The 23,049-nt window shown below is 41.5% G+C and overlaps 1 protein-coding gene across 4 annotated transcripts in view; it reads right to left on the minus strand.

Annotated features, from left to right (window-relative positions):
- Positions 1-23,049, minus strand: part of TFDP2 (transcription factor Dp-2) — a 48,443-nt gene that overhangs the window by 11,016 nt on the left and 14,378 nt on the right. For 2 of the 4 annotated variants that reach the window (XM_063166896.1, XM_063166900.1), the window contains exons 3-10: positions 20,495-20,561; positions 13,360-13,463; positions 10,020-10,141; positions 7,585-7,632; positions 6,323-6,485; positions 5,649-5,795; positions 3,431-3,499; positions 1,637-1,788 (exon numbers count right to left, since the gene is read on the minus strand). In XM_063166896.1, coding sequence (XP_063022966.1) covers positions 1,637-1,788; positions 3,431-3,499; positions 5,649-5,795; positions 6,323-6,485; positions 7,585-7,632; positions 10,020-10,141; positions 13,360-13,463; positions 20,495-20,561 — 872 coding nt within the window. The remainder of the gene's footprint in view (positions 1-1,636; positions 1,789-3,430; positions 3,500-5,648; positions 5,796-6,322; positions 6,486-7,584; positions 7,633-10,019; positions 10,142-13,359; positions 13,464-20,494; positions 20,562-23,049) is intronic. The other 2 variants (XM_063166897.1, XM_063166899.1) reach the window with 2 other exon arrangements.

Consider the following 23,049-nt stretch of genomic DNA (forward strand, 5'->3'; position numbering starts at 1 on the left):
GTTCCTCTGTAATTTTGTAATTCCTCTACAGTTTTGAGTAGCTAATGCTGTGAGCTTGGCTCTTCATTGGACTTACTAACAGCAGTACTTTATCTAAATGTTATTTGGAGAAGAAAGGAAAATGGAAGCCCCTTAAAAAGTGGATTCAGTCTGGAACCAAGTGCAGAGCAAGCCCTCAAGCTGACCAGTGATGGAGTCAGGCAGCAGAAACACTCCCCAATTAACTACAGACTGGGAAATCACCAAACCACCTTTGCTAACTGCCTTATTTAGCAGATCCGTGTAACAGTGGTTAAAACAGAGCAGCTTCTGGCACTGTTTACCTATTACTGCTGCCACTAATTAGTTGCACAAATAATAACCCCAGTGGAAAGCTGGCTTAATTTGGGTTGTACACTTAATGACCTCCAGGTGACACACTACCACAGCTGAGTTATATAAACTGAAGTATCAACAACAATAATTCTGGTGTGCTCACTTTTAGTAGGGAGTGTTTTCACACAGCTGGAGAGCACAGAAGTGTGTTACACTGCTCTGGATCCCAAATGCCAGATTAATCTCTGACAGCTCAAAACAGCAGTTCTGAAGTGTCAGTATGAAATTGTACAACTCTTTAACAACTTCAAACCTAAATGTAGAGTCCTGTTTAAAAGAGCAGGAAGACCTTTAAAATGAGACTACAGAATAAGGGTATAATTATGCTAAATCAAAAATGATCCTAAAGTTCCCAACTTGCTGAACTGCAGTGCTCTTGAGAGTATTCCACAAGTTTTGTGATAGAATATACTGAACTTCATTGAATTTTCTACAAAAAATCAGCTTTTAATTGCTGTTTTGCATGCTGGTGCATGGGTTACTAGAGTCTGCCTATTTTTGCTGTGTAATTGACTTGAAGTTCAGTACAGGATTTGCATACCACAGAGAGAAATCTGTAATCTACAGTATTAGAGCAAAGCCAGCTATTTCCAGCTAATAAACTGATTGTGAGCAGATTACCAGTTAAGGTAACAGCACCTCAAACTTCAGCCATATTTTCACAGGATGAAAAGCACAAACACCCACAATTATGTAACTGGAAGATTTTCAGATGAATGTGAATGCAACTGTAGCAGTTTGCTCACAAAGTATTACAAATCTCTGTATCTTTTCTTTCAAAGAACTTTTTGCTGTTAAAAAACATTTTCAAAGTTGTTATCATCACCTGGAGTATGTTACTTTTGTGTCACATGGGTAACCTTGTATTTCTGACTGTGTACATTTTTATGGCATACTAAGAGTAAGAATTCACATGGCTGCTTTAAAAGGTAGTGCTCTCCTAGTAAACAATTTCATTACGTTATTTCTTCTGTGCAGGGAATGCTCTTTGAAATGTCAGCCTGAAGTGCCTTTTACAATAGTAAAAGTCAGCCTGTTTTAACTAGAGATTGTAAGGCAGTGTTAATAAACTCATCCATATTATTACTGCAGTTGCATTAAATATTGAAAGCAACAACAAGCAATGCCCTGAAGTGACAGCTGCAAACGTAATGCAATAATTGCTTCTAGTAAACTAGAAAAATTTCCCTCACTTGTTTGAGGAAAAATTCCAGTCCACAAAGAAAATAAAATAATAAAAATTAATTTCACAAACACTCACTTATCACTTGATATGCTGCAGTCTATAATTGTTCTTTTGCTAGTGTTGACTATTAAGAAAGGCAGCTGTATTGTGGAGGTCAAAGAGGGAGGGCCTTGATTTTGCTGTTCATTTTGCTGATTTCTTTGTACCAAGTTTTTAAATGCTATTTGCTGTAAAATAAAAGAAAGAAAAAAATGATCACTGACAATAAAAGAGCAGACATCAGTGTTTCCAGGAAATGAAACCTTATATCATAATGTCTTATTTACCAACTCTCAATACCTTCAGTAATTTTTTGTCAAAAGTGAGTTGTGGCCTTACTTTCTCTTGGCACTAGTGAAGTTCACCAGGAGCAGAAGTTAAACTCAATTTTTGCACACATTTACTATTGACTGTTTCCCCTCATATTCCCTGGAGAAGAAACAAGAAAGGAGCACTAAGGCATGCTGGAGAATGCTTCCCCAATGCCTTTCAAAAGGCTCTGGAGTCAGAGGTCTTCTCTGGTACTTTTTATGTGTAATTGCCTCAGGGTAGGAGATACCTACACTGAAACAGAAGTTCCCCCACTTCCCATATCTGTATTTTTATTCTCTTTCCCTTCTTATCCATCACCTTCTTCTCCCTCTCAAAAGAATTCTCTCTCCTCTGGAAGGTATTAAGCAGATGCTGTTTGTGACACCACTCTCTGCCTGCTGGTTTCTTATATCTGACTGCACATGTATGAAAATGTGTGCGTTTAGGAAATTATTTTAGGTTATTTGAGGGACTAAAAGTCAGTGAACTTACCCACCTGAGGCACTGCTTATTCCATTTAAGGGGAAAAAGATGGATAGCCACAATCCCAAAGGACTGGCAAATCCTTTGGCAATCAACACAATCAGGGCAATAATGACAGTTGTGAAAAGTAAGGAAATCAACTCTGTCAATATTTGGACTAAAAGTTAAGAGGGCCTGAGGTGCCTTATTTTCACTAGTGTAATTTCATGTTATTGCTGGAGGAACTGCTGCTGTATTGGGTCAGACAGATAGAATCCCAATTGTACCCTAAGTGGAGAAACAGCTTTTAGTGACCAACAAAGAAAAGCATCAGATATTTGAAAGTTTCAGTGAGTATCAATTACATGAAAACTGTATCACTGCAGTTGACTAGCAATAAAGTGTAGCCTTGTTGCCTGAAAACTCATAAAATCATTTGATTACATTTAAATTACTAGAAGTCTGCACAGACTAGAATGTTAAGGAATGCTCATAACTATATTTATAAAATGTTACTTTATAAACAAGATGCTTTTGAAATATATTTCAACAATTAAACCTAAAAGTAATCTCGAAGGTATGGGACAGAAAGTAAAGGTGTTGGATTTGCCAGCCTTCCACTCAAGATCCAGAAATGTCTACGTTCCCCAAAACAACTCTGCACACATTTACACAAGTTCTGTTGTGAACTTCATAGCTTAGACCAAAGAGAAAATTTGGATAATGACTCAGGGTAGCTCTGAGGGAACTTAGAGTCAACAAAGGGGACTTGTGACTTATTCCTATTCCCACTGAGGTTGGCAGGGCTTCAGCAGAACACCTAGGAAAGCTTGTGGCACACAGATGGAGTGTGCTGATTTACAGCAGGCAAAACTGAACCACAGAGTGTCAGCAGGAGGTCCCCTACCAGAATCCAGAAAGGTCACACCGGTCAAACTTTTCTCCTTAGTGTGTCACAGCTGTTAGTTAAATCTAGAAAGAACTTCAGAAGGTCTAACATTTGGATTTACACTTGACATTTTCATTTATGGGGAAAAAAATTAAAATTAAACATACCTGCAGTAGCAGTTCTTGCAGTTGGGCTCGCTTCTGTTTTATCCTTTCAATCCGCTTCTGCTTTTCTATCTTAAAAGATAAATGTAAATGCATCAAGATCCTTAATTACCTTGTCCATTCCCTTGTGCCAAACTGAACTGGCTTTCTCTGCAAATGGGGGCAAATTGCATGGACATAAGATTTCTCCATTAAACAGGTCTGGCAGACTGAAAGGTCTTTCTTTGTCAACAGTTTTAAGTCCAGTAAAGATTTAATTATTACAAGAGACTTTTATGTCCCTCCCATTCTGCTTCTTCTGTGTTGCACTGAGTGCAAACTGGCACCAAATCAAACACTTGCTCAAGAGGATGAGCAAGTATTTGATTTGGTGCCAATCTGGTGCCAATTTGGTGCCCTTCTGCCCTCCACTCTTTTGGAATTGTGCATGTCCCACTGTTCTCCTAGCTGCAAACCACTAGACATAAATACATGGAGGCTGGGCTTATGATCACCTATATCCTCCCAGTGACCTCCCCTTTTTGTTTGAGACTTGACTAAACTGACAAGACTGCAGCAACAAAAAGGGCATTTTCTGTGGGAGCACAGCTCCTGCAGCAGTTCAGTCACTGCTGGTTGATGTGGGCAGGCTGCTGTACCTGGGACAGGCGGGGCTGGGACAGGGCAGAGCTCACCCTGCAGGTACAGCAGTGTTTGGCAGTGTCCTCTGGGGCAATGCTGAAGAACTGGACAACAGTCACTGGGGCTGAAAGGGCTTTTTGCTCATCATCCTCTTTGGTGCCATCTCTGTATCTCTGGCTCCCAAAAAAATGTGGTATTTTAAATCTTAGCTGGCCCAAACTCCTCTCTATCTTATTTGCAAGGTTGCTTTGTGGTGGTTCCCTCCTCACACATTTTAATGTTTAAAATGCATCCTTCAGTTGGCTTTCTGTGCTGTGACTCTTAAAACCAGTGAGCAGTACAGCTCTCATTCAGGCATGGTTCCTATATAACAAGCTCTTTTGCAGTGATTTTTGTACTGGTAATCTTATTACAGATTTATATTGTAAGAGCAGTTGCCACTCTATACAGCCTTAAAAGCAAATTAATTCTGATTTCACCATGAAAATGCAACTTTGTTTTACATTCTTTTCTGTTATGTCAGAGGAAGCAACATTTTTTGAAAAACATGGCTGGCTTCCAATTTGTGCATGTGTAATTACAGCTTGAAACAGTGAATTGCATATGATTATTGAAGATGAGACAATGAAACTCAAGTTCCATATTTGTAACAATAGCCTATACTGGAGACAATGCATTCACATGAATGCATGCAAAATGTAGATTTATCTAGAATTAAAAAAAACATCCTGGAGCATAATGATTGAACACATGCATTCTCCTTGGATGGATGTATTTTTCAAGTCACTGTAATGGAAAAGGACAGTAAAAGCTTTTCTCTTACCACATCTAGAGAGACAATTGATGTAAATGACCCTGCACAAAAAGAACTGTTCTGTACTGCAGAGGCACCCACCTACCTTTTAAGATACCTAATGTCCAAGTGTCACAAATGGAGATGTATTTGCAGATAGCCATTACAGCAGGCTGCAGTAAATTCAGTGATTTGTGCTTTTTATTTATAGCACATTTGGCCTGAAGGACAGGCAACATTTGTGCATATAAATTCTGGCATCCCTGCAAAAAACACTGTAACTCTTAGTCTGCTGAAAAAATAATGAAAATAACTGATAAGTAAAACTTCTTCTTGCTTTCTCTGGCAGATCATAACTAGTATCTGACATTCCAGCAGGAATTTTTTTCAATTTAATTCCCTTTGAATTATATTTCCTAGTACAGACATTAATAGAGAATTGGTCTCATTTTAAATGGAAACCATTTTGTGAGCGTAACTGAACCATAAATTCTTTTTACTTTCTTCTGGTTATTTCAAGGTATGACAGACTTTAATCTTAAAAATAATCCCTGATTTCACCAATGACCATTTTTGTAAGGTAAACAGCTTGGCTTTTTAAAAAAACTAAATATAATGTATACTAAATGAAACTGAACTAAGCATACACAAACATATTTTTTCAGTTTATTCCAATATCAGAATTTGTATTTCCATAGTGCACAAGCATCAAAACCAATCAGGTTCAAATTAAGAAAAAAATCCCTCTTCTAAAGAAGAGCAAGTCAATTATCAGAACATGGGAACAAGCCAGAATTTCCCATGTACCTCTAGATTCTGACACTCCTGAGCTGAGTTTGTGGGAAGGCCGATCCATCGGATTTCCTTCTTCTCCTTTGAAATGATGTTCATTGCCATCAGGACGTTGAGCGCATCGTAAACTCTCCGTCTAATGTTCTTCTGATCATAAGCCTGCTAAGAAAATAATACAACACTAATTACCACAAAAGAATTGAAATAAAAAAGGAAAAGCAATTGAACACATCCTCCACAGACATGGAGCAGCTCAAATGCCAGAATGGCAGCTCTGGTCAGAGTGGTATTAAACCACAATCCTTCACCTGTGATGCCCCTTGGACACCACATGAGCATGCTTGGTTGCAAATGGAAGTTTCAAGTCTTCCTGAAGCATCTCTGCAGGAAATTCCATCATGGTAAGTCTGGCACAGTTGAAAAGCCTGACAAGACCTCATGTACAAGAGTAGCCTTTTCTTAAAGTTAGTTATTTTGTCAGATTCTTCTACTTTGTTTATAATTTAGAGGGAGTTCAATTCTTCACCTTAATTCTGTATTTTGTGATTTCAAATGGTAAGTCTTTATATTTGAGAACTAGTTAAGTGAAGGAGACTATGGACTGTGGCAGGACAGTGCAGAAACAGAATTCCATGATAAAACAGACAAACCTGTATTGGTATAACAAAATTCAACACATATTTGCTTACTGAATCTGTTGCTAGGTGGCTGTTAGAATTTGTGAATTCTGACACGAGCTCGTCAGCTACTTCATTGTATGAAGTTGTTCCTTTACGTTGAACTTTTTCACAAACTTTCATTGAAAAATGCCTCAGACCCTTCCCATTTTTATCTCCTTTCTTGCTTCTCTTACTGAAAAGAGAAAAGTATTATTTTAATACATTGAATGTTAATAAGGTACTTTGTTACACAGCAAAAGGTCTGCACTTTGTAACAGAAATCTGGACTATGTAAATGAAAAATAAAAGTTTTGCATCAATTTCTTGTTTCTTACAAGTTGGCAAAAAAGTGCACTAGAGCCCCTTCCTTGACTATTTCTACACTGGTAGCATTTGAACACATGCTGCTGGGAAGATGCTTAAAATGGATTTGTAATTCATCTCCAGGTAGTCTCACAAAAGAACAACCAAAAAAAAGAGGAGAATCTCCCAGGGTGCTTATGTACCTGGGAGCTATGTCTATGTGGAGCTCTCATGTGTGTGCCTAAAATAGAAAGGCTCAAACCTCCCTGTGTAATATACAGCAGGAGATACTAAACTTGGTCATTGAGGGAATTAAAATGTGTCCATCATAGAATATATCCACACATATACATCACAGTATATAGACCTATACATCCATCTATTCTATGATGTATCCATCATAGAACAGACACAAGAATCTCTTTTGTGCAGAGTAAGTACATAGTCATTGGATTTTAAGGTGCTAAATTAAGAACTGGCAAACTGTCAGGGTTATTTGCCATTCACCTTCTTCCAGAAAAGGTAATGGTAATAGAAAAAAACAGGAGCAGTTGTTTTTATCACACAAACTAGATCTGGATATGTAATTCAATAGAAGCCTTTAAAAAGTTCAGCTGTGTTGTTTTTGTTTCTTTTTTCCTTTTATTTTTAATCAGTCTCATGGTTTCCTTTGACAATGTGCTCCAGGGAGAGCTGTTATTTTACAGAAAAAGGGCCCCCATCAGCAGTAAAAAGCTAAAGAAACTATTAAAAAAATAAGAATGGTTTTCAAACTTGTGAATGTACCTAAGAAAACAGAATACAGGTAAAATGAACAAAAAAGAATAAAAAGGAACATCAGCAGACTAAAAAAAAAACCACAACACACTTTTGATCTGAAGGAGTGAAAATGCTGAAAGCAGGAACTGGGCAGTTATCTTTATGAAAGGCAAATCTGAAGTAAAGCAGGTATGACTCTATACACAACATACACATTCAGTAACACTCACCTTTCTGAAAAATCTGACTCTATAATTTCTTGAGTCCGTTTTCGCTCCCTAAGACAAGACAATTCAAACTTAGGTTGAAAATAACATTATGGACCACTAAAATCACTGTATATGGGGCCTAGCTGGTTCTAGTGTTTGCTGTTACATGTTTACTGAAAGGGAAAAATACAACACACAGAGCTTGACAAAATTTGAGGGAAGGTGGTTAGGACTTGTGGAGGAAGTTGTCAGAGCACACTGCCAGACAAATTCTATTCCAAATTTTACCATGCTTTGCCCACAGGAATTGAGGGAAGTCACTTCACCTGGAACTACAGGAAGTGCTGTGTGAGCTTGATGTCCAAAGTCCATCAAAAAGGAAAAGCTGGGCTCCTTTGAAAATTCCTATTTAAAATTCCTCCATATGGAAGAAAAATGTCTTGAAACAGTGCATAAGATACATCCTATATTTTCAAGCCAGTGAATGTTTAGGAATCTTTAAACAAAACCCAGGGTAAAACACCAAACATATTCCTGTTAGAGCTGATGCATACAGTGCTGGAGATAGACTCTGAAGAAGCAGCTGCTATGAATTTTGAACAGCAGCAGCAGTCTGCAATCACTGGCCATTCCTTTCCTCCAGTTTATTCCCCACAGTAAGCAGGAGCTGCTCTCCAGCCCTGCCTTTTCCTGCAGCAGCCCCAGGCAGTGCCCAAGAGCTGCGCTGAGGTGGGGAACGCTGTGTCCCTGTGCTTTCCAAAGCTGGGCTCCCAGCACAGACCTACAGCTCAACACCTGCCACTGCTGGGAAGGCAGCTAAACAAAAATGAGGGGTTTGAAAAGCTGGGCTTGAGAGCCAGCACACTTTGGTTGTGTGATCCAGAGTGCACAACCAGGCCCCTCCCTCAGCAGCACCAAAGGGATTTCTGTCCATGGTGCTTAACTGGGGGCTGAGCAGCTGGGCTGGGGGCTGCCCTGGGCACGGGCCTGGGACAGCAGGGAGTGAGTGAGAGCTGTGCCCTGCTCTGCACACCAGGCTGCCAGAGCCTGTGCTGAGTCCTGCCAGTGAACCTGTTCCTCTCCTTTTGGAAATAATTTGGAGTCTGTGAAGTAAACAATGGGTAAAGCAAGCTGTCTTCTGAAGTGTCTTCAGCAATGGCTCGCTATCTCAGTTCAGGAATACCACAGACCCTTCCTTAGCTCTGTTCCTCAAGTGAAAATATGGCCCATTCTATGGACTCCTGCACGTGTCACTGCTGACTGCTCTGTCTGGAGTCAGCTCGAGCCTTTTAGTGGATGAGGCTCACTGGAAATCCCGTGCCTGGACTTGGGCAGCACACAAACAGGACAGTGGTGGCTGATGCACTGCCCAAGGCTGCCCTGGGAATGCTCTCCACTGCACGGCACTTTGGAAAGTGAGGGCTGTCAATTCTCTGGTTCAGCAAGCTGTGACCAGACAGCAGAGTTTGTCCCTCTTCTGGGTACTGAAAAGAACCTCTGTCTGGCCTCCACTTTTCACAAAATGTGCATAAAAAAAGTGATCTTTGACAACTACTTTCTCAAATAAAATCAGAACTAAGTGCAGGTATTTCAGGAAATGAACACTCAGCTAGGAAAAAAAATCAGCCTAAAAACTGTGTGCTGGGCCTGCAGTTTATTGACTCTCTGGGGAGGAATACAGTAATTGGGAAGTACAACCTATGACAGACCTTGCTTACACAGTAAAATGGAGAAAAGTCAAGGCACAAATATTGCACTCTCATTCCTGCTCTCCTAGATGCTCCATTTCCCATCTTTACTGTTGAAAAGGTAATATTGACATTCATCACTGATTAGAAAAATTAATCTAGATGCAGAAATGTATTACTTTTTCAGTGGCAAAGCACTACATTTCTGTTTTCAGACAGCTAAGCTCAGCAGTACTGATATTAAAACAAAATACCAAGAAACAATGTAAAGACCAGATTTAATTAGATGAGATAAAGAAAGTCATGTTTGGCTGGAGCACCTCAGAACCCCACGAAACTTGTTGTTAATGTAGAATAGTAATAAAAATAGCACACTGATTATATTCAAAGTCTTCTATTAGAGTTTATTCTTCAATGCCTGTTGAAGTGTTTTGATAGTCTCTCCCCTTGTAGGCACCTGCTGCTGTGCTGAACAGCAGCGCTACATGGGTGCACCATGAACTTCAGGAAAAAATAAAGACTTCTTTTAACAGGAGTCCTTGTGATCCTCCATTTTCACCAGGAACCAGACAGTGAAGTGACTGGTGCTTATAATTTGTGTTCATATGCTCCAGACATCAGAAGTGTCTCCCAGTCTGAAAAGCACATGCCATACTCCATTTAGTTGTGCAAGAAGTAGAAACTGTAAGCCAGCATAGATTCAACAGTATAAATAATGGAAAAGATGAGAAGAGGTGCTCAGACACCTCCAAGAGACCAAAGCCTTACCCTGGGCCCCAGGCAGACGCCTCTGTGATGTGTGTCTGTGTGACCATGGTTGGAGCTGGGGTGTACGGACTCCCGATCAGAACACTCCCTGAGCTGGCCAGTCTTTGGGGGGTGCTTATGATCTGTAAAATTTAGCAAGAAAAACCACAGCTGTCTAAAGAAAACAGAGGCAAATACAGCCCAAAATCCATACTAAGCATTGCACTAAGTAATAATGATTCTGTACCAGAAGCAGTCACAGTACACAGAAGAGATGGCACCAGAAGATCTTCATAGAGCAAAGCCATTACAGTGCTGCCAAGTTCCCTATTAGTTGTACCATATTACTGCATTATTCACATGGACAAGAACCAGACAAATGATTCCAAGTAATTCCTAGGCATGGCACAGAGATCTGTACCTATAGACACCCAACTGTTTCTTCATGAGTACATCTAGGCAACTTCTTGATCAATGTAATCAATACAGCCTTCTTTCTTTCCAATGGGTTTGTCTCTTGTAATTGTCTATACAAAAGACAATCTGAGCTGCAGGCAAAGCATTCCCTGCAGTTTCTAGCAATCACAAGATCCCAAGGCACTCTGGCAACTAATTGTACCTACAGAATTCAATGTAAAGTCTTTATGGTATAGATAGAATTTACATTTATGCAAACCTGGTGAAATTGTAGGTACACTGGTTAACACCAAAACCGAGTCTCAACATTTAAATCACATCCAGGTTCATTTTTCAAAGTAGGTCACCAGAATAATTTAAATAATATTTTAAAATGAAACAGTATTGATAAAGCTTATCTTTAAAATAAACTAAATTTAATTATTTTGATTGCATTATGGTAAGATTCAAATCAAACCTTATTGGACAGTGCTTTCTACTCTTATACCTTACCTAATATTTTAAACTTTGTTTTACTTTACTCCATTTATTAGTGACATTTGGAGTAGTGACTTTACTAAACTTTGTGGTTTCCTTTACTATTTAACTTATCCAACAGCTGTGAAAGCCTCCCAAGGCACTCAGGTAACTAACTGTTGTAAGTATATGCTGTAAGTATAGAGCAGATATACAGGTACTGCAAGTGCGTACATATATATGCATATATATATAAACTCGAGATAAGTATACAGCATTTGTTTGGTATCCATCACTATTGTTTAGACAAGTAGAAAAATGGTATGTGAAGAATTCCCCATTTCCTTAGCTGATTGAGCTTTACTTCACATCCCCCCTGGTACCACGTTGTGAATACATACATGTCTTTTTTGTCTTAAAGACATAAATTTATCTCATCTATTGTTTGCAAACGTACAGCTTGACAGAACCAAGGAAAAATAGAATTTTTGAGAAACCAAAGCACAGGTGCAGGTATGTATTTATTTCCTGTTGGTACTGGAGAACCAAAGGTGCCTGCCTTTACCCATTGCAGGCAGGCACAGGACAGGTGTCACTCCCGTCACCTGGCTGCTGCTCCGGCCTGGGGCAGAGCTGTCAAGGGCCGCTCGGTGTTTGGGGCAGGGGTGTCAAGGGCCGCTCGGTGTTTGGGGCAGAGCTGTCAGGGGCCGCTCGGTGTATGGGGCAGGGGTGTCAGGGGCCGCTCGGTGTTTGGGGCAGAGCTGTCAGGGGTCGCTCGGTGATTGGGGCAGAGCTGTCAAGGGCCGCTCGGTGTTCGGGGCAGGGGTGTCAGGGGCCGCTCGGTGTTTGGGGCAGGGGTGTCAGGGGCCGCTCGGTGTTTGGGGCAGGGGTGTCAGGGGCCGCTCGGTGTTTGGGGCAGAGCTGTCAGGGGCCGCTCGGTGTTTGGGGCAGAGCTGTCAGGGGCCGCTCGGTGTTCCGGGGCTCGCTGCAAGGAGCGGCTGCGGCCGGGGCTGCCATCGGCCCCGGGCTCGGCACAGCCCGGCCCGGCCCGCGCCGCCCTCTGGCGGCTCCCGGCCGCTCCTGCAGCGCTCGTGCCCGCGCCGAGCGGCCCCGGAGCCACCGCGGGCAGCCCCGGGCTCGGCTGCGCGCCGGAGCCTCCGCGCTGCTCCGAGGAGCCGCAGCGGCACCGGGGCCTGCAACCCGCGGGGGGGAAATAAGGCCTACATGAATTAATTAATTCATCAAGCAGGGTGTTGCTGACACAGGCAGGTGGTGAGGGAGCACTAAAATTGCCACTGCTGAGAGCTCAGGAGCATTCGTTTGCTTTCAAACAGCCTGGCACAACACAGCTGTATGCTGGGTCTCTTAGAAAGCCTGCGTTAATGGCATTTCATTAAGAAAATGTTTTCTGAATACAGCAGAATAAAAGAATAAAAAATAAAATAAAAAAAAGAATACAGATGATGTGTCTCACATCACACGGTAGCTTTTGCAACTTCTACCTGCCATAGAACCTAAAGTGCAAGCAGGGCTCACTGAAAGCAAAAGCAGGGCTTGAGAAGTCCCTCACAAGAGTAGGAAGTGCATTAAGCGAGAGCTCTCCCTGTTGTGGGCTATTTATTGCACTGCCAGGGCACATCCTCAGTGGCAGAATGTTCCAGGGCAGTGCACAGGGCACAGGCCTGTGAGACATCAGCGCTGATGTTCTCAGCTGTTCCTGGCAGGCAGCCCCTGGCCAGTGCTGGGGGCAGAGCTCTGCCAGCTGGGAGTGCCACGGGGGTGGCTGTGGGGTGTGTGCCCCTCTGCCCAGCCGGGACAAACCCCACTGAACACTGCTCAGGTGACAAAGGCGCCCAAAACCATTTTTATGAAACACATCAAACGTTTCTGTTCTGTTTCTGGTTCTGTTCTCAGGCTGAGTGCTTGGCAAGGAGGTATCAGGTTACTAGAAACTGTTCACAGTATTGCCTATTTAGCTCTCTGGCCACCAGAAAATCTAATTTTTTTCTCAAAACTAGATCCAAAATCCCTGGAACATCAATATACAAATACAGTTATCATGCACAGGAAAAGAGAGTTTTAAGAAGAGTAGTTTCAACAAGTTTAGAATTTCTACCAACACATCAAAGACATTCTCTGACAATTCTGGAGATTTACTGGTGAGAACATGACTTAAATAATTCAAAGAGTATCAACAATGAGGGGATTTTCTTAATACACATTTGAGTAATAGTTTAAGTGTCAGCTGGTAAAGCTGTTTCAATTTCCACCCAAAGCCCAGAAGATAGGTACCCGCTAAGGGCACATCCAAAGGCACTGCTGGGAGTGGCACTTGTGGCAGGCCAGGCCTGCTGTGCCCCCAGGTCACCTCCCTCCCACACAGCTGGGGCACTCTGTGGCTGAGCAGGAGGCAGCAGTTCCTGTCTTACACCACCAGGAAGTCACAGCCAGTTACACAAGCTGGCACTACTGGGGTTGCAGAACTTACCATTTGGGGTCCAACATTCACATTGATTGGTCCCAAGGTTTTTGGCAAAATCTTAGTGGGAGAGTTGGTGCTGGAAACTGGCAATGTGATTACTGAAATATTACCTAAAAAGAATGGTAAAAGGAGAGTTTTAAATTACTTCCTTAGTAACCTGTGAAAAACACTTTGGCAAATTCTCACACCATTCTAACACTCTGGAATCAGGTTGGCTTTGTTTTATTTGCTGTGAACACACCCTCAGGTAAGCTCCAGACCTCTCAGCAGATGTCACAAGGACACCTCAAAAAACTACACCTTCACTATTTTACATTTAAAATTACATGTCTTTTATTTCCAGAAACAATTTATTCTTACTTAAGACAAAGAGCACATAGCCTGACATTCCTCAGCATTAGAAGTGAAAATTAATGAGAATACTTCTAAAAGAAGCCAACATACAAATCCTACTTACAATTATAGTCATGTGTAAGAAATATACATCCATAAATCTTCAAAGCCTTAACCATTCCTCATCTGACAGTCCCAGAGCATTCCACAGTCATTGCTGATGTAAGCCAGCCACTGCACAGATGGAGTAAGGGATGCCTTTACAACACACCTAAAGTTACAGGCAGCTGCATGTCACAATAAAGTCTCCCATTCCTTCTCCAGTGCAGGGTGTTCTCCTGCCAAGATGTTTATCAGCTCTGTGATCCCAAACTGCTTATGGATCTAAATCATCCTGCCTTCCACAGAGAAGAGCAGCTCTGTGCTGACAGCCCCAAAATACTCCCGCTCCTCCTCTATCCCAAATTGCATCTTGTATTTCGATTATTTGGAATTAAAGTTTAAATCAAAACTGTTGCAGCACCACTGCTACTCCTTGTGTGTTCAAACTGCTGTGCACAAGCCTCTCCAAGCCCTGAGCACACTGGCTTATCCAGACAGCCACTGTGGTGGCAGCAGCTCCTTTCTCTGTGACAGTCTGAGAGCAGGAGAGCTGGGAGCCCATCAATCAAACACCAGCCCCTGTTCCTGCCCCGCGTGGGGAGGGCGGCTCTGAGGCCCCTGCCTGGTAACCCAGAGTCAGCCTGGCTCTGGCTGGGGTCACGAGGACAACGAGAGGTTCCCGGAGAGCTCCTGATGTTGTCTGGCACTGCAGCCAGCAGCTGAGGCATCTGAGGTGACAGCTCCCTTCAGAGCAGCACAGCACCAGCCCTCCTCCCCCAGGAGCCAGCCAGCACTCAGCTTAGCCCACATGGCCCGAGCTGACTCAGGGCTGTTACACATCCCTGCTCCCCTGTCTTTTCTCACATCACCTCTTCACCTCCACTGCCCAATTTTCTTTCCTCACTTGATCCTGAATCATGGTGTCTTTTTTTACATTTTATTTTAATATACCTGTTTTTCCATAAGGTTACTGAAAAATGATAAATTCAACAAAGTAACTTCTCTGCAACAGGAAGCAGAAGCAACACAACTGAGAGGGAAAAGGATCTTACAGCAGAGCAGTAGAAAAGATGTAGATTTATGCCAAGTCTCACCTTCATAAGAAATGTTCAACAGATATATGAGAAATACAAACAAATTGAGACTAGGATGTTCTAATGTTCTGTGTAGATTCTTTTGGCATCTGCAGTAATACTAGTACTAAATATTAATTTTCCAAAAGGCAAATCTGTATCTGAAAATATCTTCAGAAGCAGCTTGCACCTCTAGTCAATAAAATGAATAAATTACTCAGTCATGTAACTCACCTACAAAAACAAATATAAACCTCCCACACTTGCAAACCCACCCCCTCCAGTAAATCTGCTCTGTTATGAAAAATCTTTTGTGAGGTAGTGCCAGAGAGTACAAGACAGTAATTAATGATTTACATACTCTGTGTTCCCATGCTGAGCTCAAAAGAGTTCTCTCACTTGCCAGTTTTACTTTTGCTAGAGGATTTTGCCCAGGATTTCCCAAGCTGTGCCAGCATATTCCATCAACACCTCGTCTCTCCCCTCATTCCGGGCTGGTGCCATCAATGACGTGTCACTTCCCAGTACTGCTCTAGGAATTTTCCTCTTCTCTGCTGCAACTGAAACTTTTGACCCCACTACCTCCATGATCAGCTCTCCTATTATTTCTCCTTGTCCCTTTTCTTACCAGGGAAAAGAAATAAATTCCTTTCTCTGGTGTTGACAGCGTAAGGTCACACGGCCAAGTGCAGTAAAATTGTGAAATGTGGGCTTTGGCTTCCAGCTCTTCCACCACAGGGCTCCAGCACAGGGCTGCCTCCAGCTGCAGATGCCAGCCTGCACGAGGCGCTGGGTGCCACCTTTGTCCCTGCCACAGCGGCCTTGTGGGGCTCACAGCCCTGGACACCCTGGGGCTCACAGCTCAGGGCCACCCAGCACACCCTGGGCACAGCCAGCACTGGGCACAGCCACGCAGACTGACTCCCGTGACACCCTTGGCATCCATGGGATCCAGCTGCACCCGTGACTGCTGAGAACATTGCAGGGATGTTCCCTCACACACACATGCAGACCCATGGCCAAAGCCACACAAACCCACCAGATTTACTGAGCAGCCTGGGAAAAACCACTAATAAAGCACTAATTAGCAGCTACTGCTGCACTGTGCCTTCATTTACAAGGCTCCCTGCACAATGGAACATTGGCACCACTGGGTAACTTCAGTAAATACAAGGGTCATTCAAATGACCTGATCTTGATTTTAAAAAGACATTTGCTTACATACGGTGTGTGTTTAAATGCCTTTTTGGCCAGAGTTACTGTCAATAAAAAAGATTTTCATCTTCTAATCCCTACACAAATCCCTCATTTGCCAGCAGTACTGTCAAAATAATCTTAAGAATTGACCAAGTTTTCAAATAAATGTTTCCCTGCCTTTGTTCTAACTTTAATTTTCTTCAGTGGCAAATATAAATATGTGGATATGTAGATTTTAAAATACAGATAGATATAAAAGAACCAGTTTGTTTTTATAAGTGAGGTATTTCTTATCCACAGTGGCCAGAAAAAAAGAACAACCAAATTCTTCACAGTAAGAGGTTGCTTTTTGTGTTTGTCAGCAGTTGAAAAAATAGTAAACAAAGTTTTATCATTTACAAATAAAATATTCCTCCCTACCATTTTCTTTTTTTCCAAATAGCATAATGGTCCCAATACTCCTGTAACCTCAATTGCTTCAAAGATTATTATTATACCATTATATCATTATATTTAGGAGGAAGTAGATGTGACAAAACATTCAACAGATTTTGGTATTCAACTGAAAGCAGAAATATCATCAAACTAACTATATACACTATCATAAAGCAACTGCAAAGGCTTTAAACATGACCAAATTCTAAATAAATGCCAAGTCTTAATAACATCCATCATTTGGGGACAAAAAAGATTACACTGATTTATGTGCCAGGGCACAAGAGCAGTGAGTACAGTGATAAGCTGAACACAATGAGCCCCATCAGCCCTGAGTCACGGTAATCTCACTGCATGCAGGAAAAGGTCAGCACAGATGGATCAAACTGCAATGATTTGTATAATAATACTCAATTCTTATATAATGTTTCTCAGCAGTACTTTCAAGGCACAAAGGAGGTCAGTGTCATTATTCCCATTTACCTATGGAAAACCAAGCACATGGGAAAGAAACCCACTTACCACTCTCATAGGGAGGCTTTAGCTGCAATACACAGAGAGCCATCCCAAACTGAGCCTCCTTAGCACTGAAGCAAATCAGAATAAGAATCTGCCAATGGATATATATATATGTATGTTTCTCTCAGAACAAAAGCACTTTGCTTCTACATAAATTATTCTTCCATTCTTCAGTCACCACTATTGTTGCTTCTCAGGGAGAGAAACCAGTGTTGCTGTAATTTCATATTTTAAAAAACCATCATTGCTACATAACTATTATTCTTCCTGGCATTTGTGCAATAATTTTACTGGTGCACAAAAAGAAAAAATCAATTTAAATGATCTTTAGCTTCAAGCAGTCACAGATAGTTATTCATGTTTATGTACATGTATGCTCACATACACACACAAAGCAGCTCACCAAACTCAGTTTAAATCATTATGTGCCACCTAAATAGTCTAATTTCATAAACAACATGCACTCCCATACAAATATGAAGCTGAATAAATTTTAATGATTTTTTTTCCTGTATAACTAAATGTGTTAGGTCTGCAGCTCAGTTGCAAAGATAATCAGAAACAATGTCAACTGGAGAATCTATAGAATCTGTCACAGCCAGTTTGAAGGAGACCATGGCTGATGGGGAGCATAGCCCAACCAGCTGGGGTTACACACAAAGCATACAGCAACAAAAAAACCCATTGAATCTTCAAACAAAACACCAGGGAAGTGGTGGTAATTTGGATTTCATATTCAGAGCTCTGAACAAATGTCCACTTTTTAAAAGTGTCTCAATGACAGCCATTTTTAATAATACAGCCTACAGCTTGACAATGATGGCAAAAACCCCAGCTCAGAGCTGTGAGATTTCAGCAGCCCATTGGGATATTTTGGAATAATATATGTGATGTGTCCTCAGGGTTCTCTATTACACTAAGATCAGTAAATTTACTGATCTCCAAGATCAGTATGATAAAAACATATAGAAAAAATGGAATTATTATTGCATTACTAGTACACAAGTATTTTCTTGGTACATTTCTTCATTTGTGCATTGCACAAAATTACTGGGCTACAAACCTAACTTTAAAAATTCCACAGAGATGAAATCAAAGAGATCTGTAGAAAAGAAATAAATAAAATGGGGCAGACAGTTTTTCAATGTACTTCAGGCTTACACTGAGCAGTACAATTTCAGCCTTTTAGTGTCCAATTAGAGACAAATCTACAGGAGTTAACAGCTGTATGAATCTGAAAGCACCAGGCACAGGCTATGGATTACTGCTGCTGATGTCTTGGTCATTTTGGCAGATCTCTTCAAGCATACAATGAAGTGCTTCTCTTACAGCAGCCCTGTGCACCAAGTTTTTAAAACACCAGCCCTGTCAGGACTTAGTAAAAGATAGGTACTGTGTAATAGAAAGATGCACTGAAATGAAGTTCATTGTGAAGTTGCCTTGGAGGTGCAGATTCCCACCCAAAGCAAGGCCTCCACAATTATGATGTGATTAATGGCTGCTCCCTCATGGAGCCTGCTGCAGGATTGGTGCTCTGTGCCTGGACTCCCTTTTCCCTCCACAGCAGGAAACAAAGAACAACACATAAACTCATAGGAACTGGGAGTACAGTGACAAAGAAGTGTTAACTAAGGACAGCAAAATTCCTCAAAACCCGTGTGTGAGTCTGCATCAGCCACTCTAAGGTAGGAATCTGTACCATGGCCCAGCAGCAGCAGCAGATGTGCCCAGTTCTGGGTGCCCATGGCTGTGCCCTGGCATCCAGCCCAGCTCTGGGATTTCACTGAGCTGCTCCCCCCCAGGCCCCCTCTGCTGGGCAGGGCAAACAACAAACACACACCAGTTATCTTCTGGAGAGAAAAGAAAAATGCAACTTGGTTTTGAGCAAAAATTTCTAGTCCTTGGAATCTGATGCTTTCAAGAAGGTTTTCAGTAGAGCAAATGCCCTCTCTCCTTTGTTTTTGAACATATCATAAATGTACCACACCTCAGTCTAAGGTTGTTAGGAAGGCACATTATAAACAGGCCCAGACATGTAGCAATAAATTACCTTTATTTTTATTATAGCAAATTATTTAATTTAAATAATGTATATTTAAAAAAAAAAAAACAACAAAAAACCCCCCCAAAAAACAAACAAAAACCCACCACCACCAAAACCCCAAAGAAACCAAAGTGCCTTCACTGGGAAGCTCACAAAGCCCTGTTAAGAGACAGGGGATCTGAATGCCTGTTTGGGGTTTTTCTCCCCCTCCCTAATTTCCAGAGTTCAAGAGTGGACATGCCAAAAGAAGTAAAGGATATTTTAAACTGAAAGTAAGAGACAGCTTAGATACTGGCTGTACCTGTACAAGTTTCTCCAGCTTTTATGGAATATTTGATGTTCTGAGAAGAGTAATCCATTGTGAACAAGATATTTTATTTCAATAGAGGTGGCAACAATTTCTAACTATACCTCAAGGTTAAAAAAAATCATTAGATCATAACATTTTAAAAATATACAAAAATGGAGGTAATAATGCATCCATCATCCCAGAAGCAAAATCTGACAAAGAATGGGATATTCCTAACAGTAATGACCCACACTTTATAAAGTTATTCAGTTATTTTCTGGACAAATCAATTGCTTGTTTCAGAAATTATTGAAAATGTTGCACTTAGTCTTTTTCCCTAGCATCACAGCACAATAATCACAAAACAATAAAGCACAATGTGCAATAAATAATTCTCAAAGGCCTCCACCAGTCTGTCATGTTCTGCAAAATTTAGAAAATGAGGAAGATACTGTAGCTCCAGCCATTTTCTCTTTAGTTGTCTCAATTTTTCAGTCTCTTAGGTTTGATGGCATCAGCCAGAAATCAACCTTCCTGCTACTACATGCATTGGATTATTGCAGTGGATAACAGCACACCAGTATTTACTTGGAAAGGTTGATTGAAATGTTTCCTGAACTGCAAATCCTCGAGTTTTCTAATATAGATAAGGGGTTTATTTTACTGGAATACCATAGCTGTTATGACTGATCATAAATTGTTTTTGAGTCAAAAGTGATTAATCTACAAGTGCTAAGATAAAACAGGACAGGACAAAACATAATAATTATTGTAAATTGTGCAGAACATTTAGAAAGAAGTATGACATCATGCTTAGCCTTCTCTGTCATTTTGACTACAACAGATTAAGGAAACTTTAAGGGTGGGCTAGAAATTGGGAAATTCAGCATATTATTCACCATCAAGGAATGAAAAAAAGGGGCTTATGTTATCCTCTTATTATTTTTACTAAACCTTATTTTCCCCTCTGAAATCCTGAAGACCTTCCCATCTTTGCTACTGACACTTACATGTTGATATTAAACAACTACAGGTGGGGATGTATGAAATATATTTTGAACATTTAAATTCTGAGTAACCCAAATGTGAGTCAATCATATATTGCAGTGAAGTAAGTCTTAATGTCTGTATCAAATAGAATTCCCTTACCTTTTGTTGGACTCTGGTTCTGATCTATAAATCCTTTCAAGTCTCCATTTGTGGAAGTCACACCAACCTGAATAAAACATTTTTGAAGTATTAAAATAGGATAAACCTTTCTATGCTTTCTAACATGAAACTAACAATATTATGAAAGCAACTTTCTGCATAATGAAACAGCATAATCCTATGGACAGCAGAGTCTAACAAGTGCATGAGACTCAAGGCATGGTATCCAGGACATTTGGAAAGTCTGCTTTTAACTAAGCTGTTACCTAAAAACCACCCTGAATATTCTGTGTACTACATGTGACCCAAGCAGCCATTCTGGCTATGATGGTGTAAGGCACCAACCCCTCCAAGTGCAAGGGAGCAGCTGCCACTCCTAACAGCAGAAATGTGCCCATGTCCAATTGCTCAGGACCAAGCTGCACAGCCTACAGGTATGAGATGTGACTATTGATGCATTCTAAACACATTTCCAGCTTCAGAGATACACTGATTTACTGAGGGGAAGTTACTGGAGACATGGAAAACTTCAAGCTGATACAGAATAGTGCAACTCAGACTTCAGCATGCACACAAAGCATAGGAAGGTGTAGTTTGTACAGAAAAATACAAGATCATCCTGGATGAGGAAGGAAGAGATGGGAAATCCCTCATATCCCAACCTCTTTTTAAAATATTATAAAATTTGAGTACTTCTGTAAATCATTGGGACAAAGGGTTCCACTATCCAAGTAAAAAGAAGGCAATCATATAATGAAGGATCAAACATTTTGCTTTATTTTACAGATGTGTGTAGCAATAATGGAACCTATGCTAGGGCCACTTGAAGAATTTTAATATACTCCTGTCAGAGCATCATTTAATTTTAGGTAAATTAAACTTAACTGAAATAAACTACACAAGACAAAAGAATATCTCCTATGAGCATTCAGTCTCTCAGTATTCACCAGATAATTTTTGTAGGGGAAAATCTGCCCACACTGCTTTGTGACACTCTTGAAAATACTTCTACTGAAATTTTTCCCCATCAGGAGACATGTGAGAAGATAAACTGTTGCTGCACTACTCTGATAGTAGAACACTGCCCAAATGAGCTCAGTGATGGCTCCCATAAACAAACCCCTCGAGATGCTCAGTGCAGCCCTCAGTTTATCTCAGGCATTGTCACTGTCACAGTGTCCCTTCCCTGCCCTTCCTGGCACACCCAGCCAGAGCCTCCTCACTCCCAGCTTGGGCTGCTGTGCTGTCCCCAGGGGCTGTGTCCCAGGCTGTCCCACTGTCTGAGCTGTCCCCAGGGGCTGTGTCCCAGGCTGTCCCCAGGGGCTGTGTCCCAGGCTGTCCCACTGTCTGTGCTGTCCCCAGGGGCTGTGTCCCAGGCTGTCCCACTGTCCCTCCACGGCAGGGCTGTCTCCCAGCAGGTGGCACCGGTGCAGCAGCAATGCAGCAGGGCTGGCAGGGCCCGGGCTGCAGCAGGGCAAGGGGAGGAAGACACAAAAACAAACCACAATGTCTCCTTAGCAGGTTTGGCAGCACATCCAGGAGAAGAGCAGCACTCCAGGATCTCCTGTGATGGGCACAAGAACACTCCTTGTGTGGGGAGAGGCCACTGAGGCTCCTCCCTGGGGATGTGCTCTTGAGGAGATGTTTAACAGAGGCTGGCACAGCTGGGAACTGCACAGGGGAAAGCTCTGCAAGGCCCAGCCAGGGCAAGAGGCTGCACTGCTGGCTCACACCTCTGCTGCCTTCACACCAACAACAGTGTCAGCTTCTCCCAGGAGCCCTGCCTGCCTCTGCAGCAACTAGAACACCAATAGGAGAAATTTTAAATTCAGGGAAAGAATAGGGGTCCACAGGGATAAATATCATGTTAGATTATGGGCCTCAACTCATTCCAAGAGAAGGGATTACAAGGAACATCTTCAAAGACAGCACTGGAATGTGTTCACAATTGAACATTCACTCTAGATCTACAACTGTACATTTCCCTGTTAATTCAGATCAGTGTTTTAATCAAACACTGAAGATGACATACATATACAGTGTCAGAATGAAAATTCTAACTTCCACATTTAATTCTCTGAAAGATTTTGTGTGTATGTTGTACTTCAGTGATCCAAATGACACAGTTACAGAACTTCAGTTTGCACAGAAATATGTTGTTTTCATTACAATGATCCTAGTAGCACATTTATAAAGAGCAGCACTTTTCTCAATTTTATATTCCTTGTATCTAAGTTTAGAAGAGCTTGAAAACAAACTTGAATTTTATGAGAACTGAAGTGAGAAATGTGACAGATCTAAAGGAATTTGTTTCTCCTGCAGAAGAATGATCCTAAGTCCTCAGAAGATGCAATGTGTGATGGAACATTCTAATACTGCAGCACAGCAAGACCTTCATAGGATTCCATCTCAGTGTTCAAGAGGTCTCAGGCCACGTTGTTATCTGAGACAGACCACACACTGCTTTTGGGAATCTTGAACTGTAACAACTCCTAAACTGAAACCAGTACACAATCCAATGCTTAACTGGAATCATTTGTTACTTTTTGTACTGC

Source organism: Melospiza melodia, chromosome 12 (genome assembly GCF_035770615.1).
Source record: "Melospiza melodia melodia isolate bMelMel2 chromosome 12, bMelMel2.pri, whole genome shotgun sequence".
NCBI lineage: Eukaryota > Metazoa > Chordata > Aves > Passeriformes > Passerellidae > Melospiza > Melospiza melodia.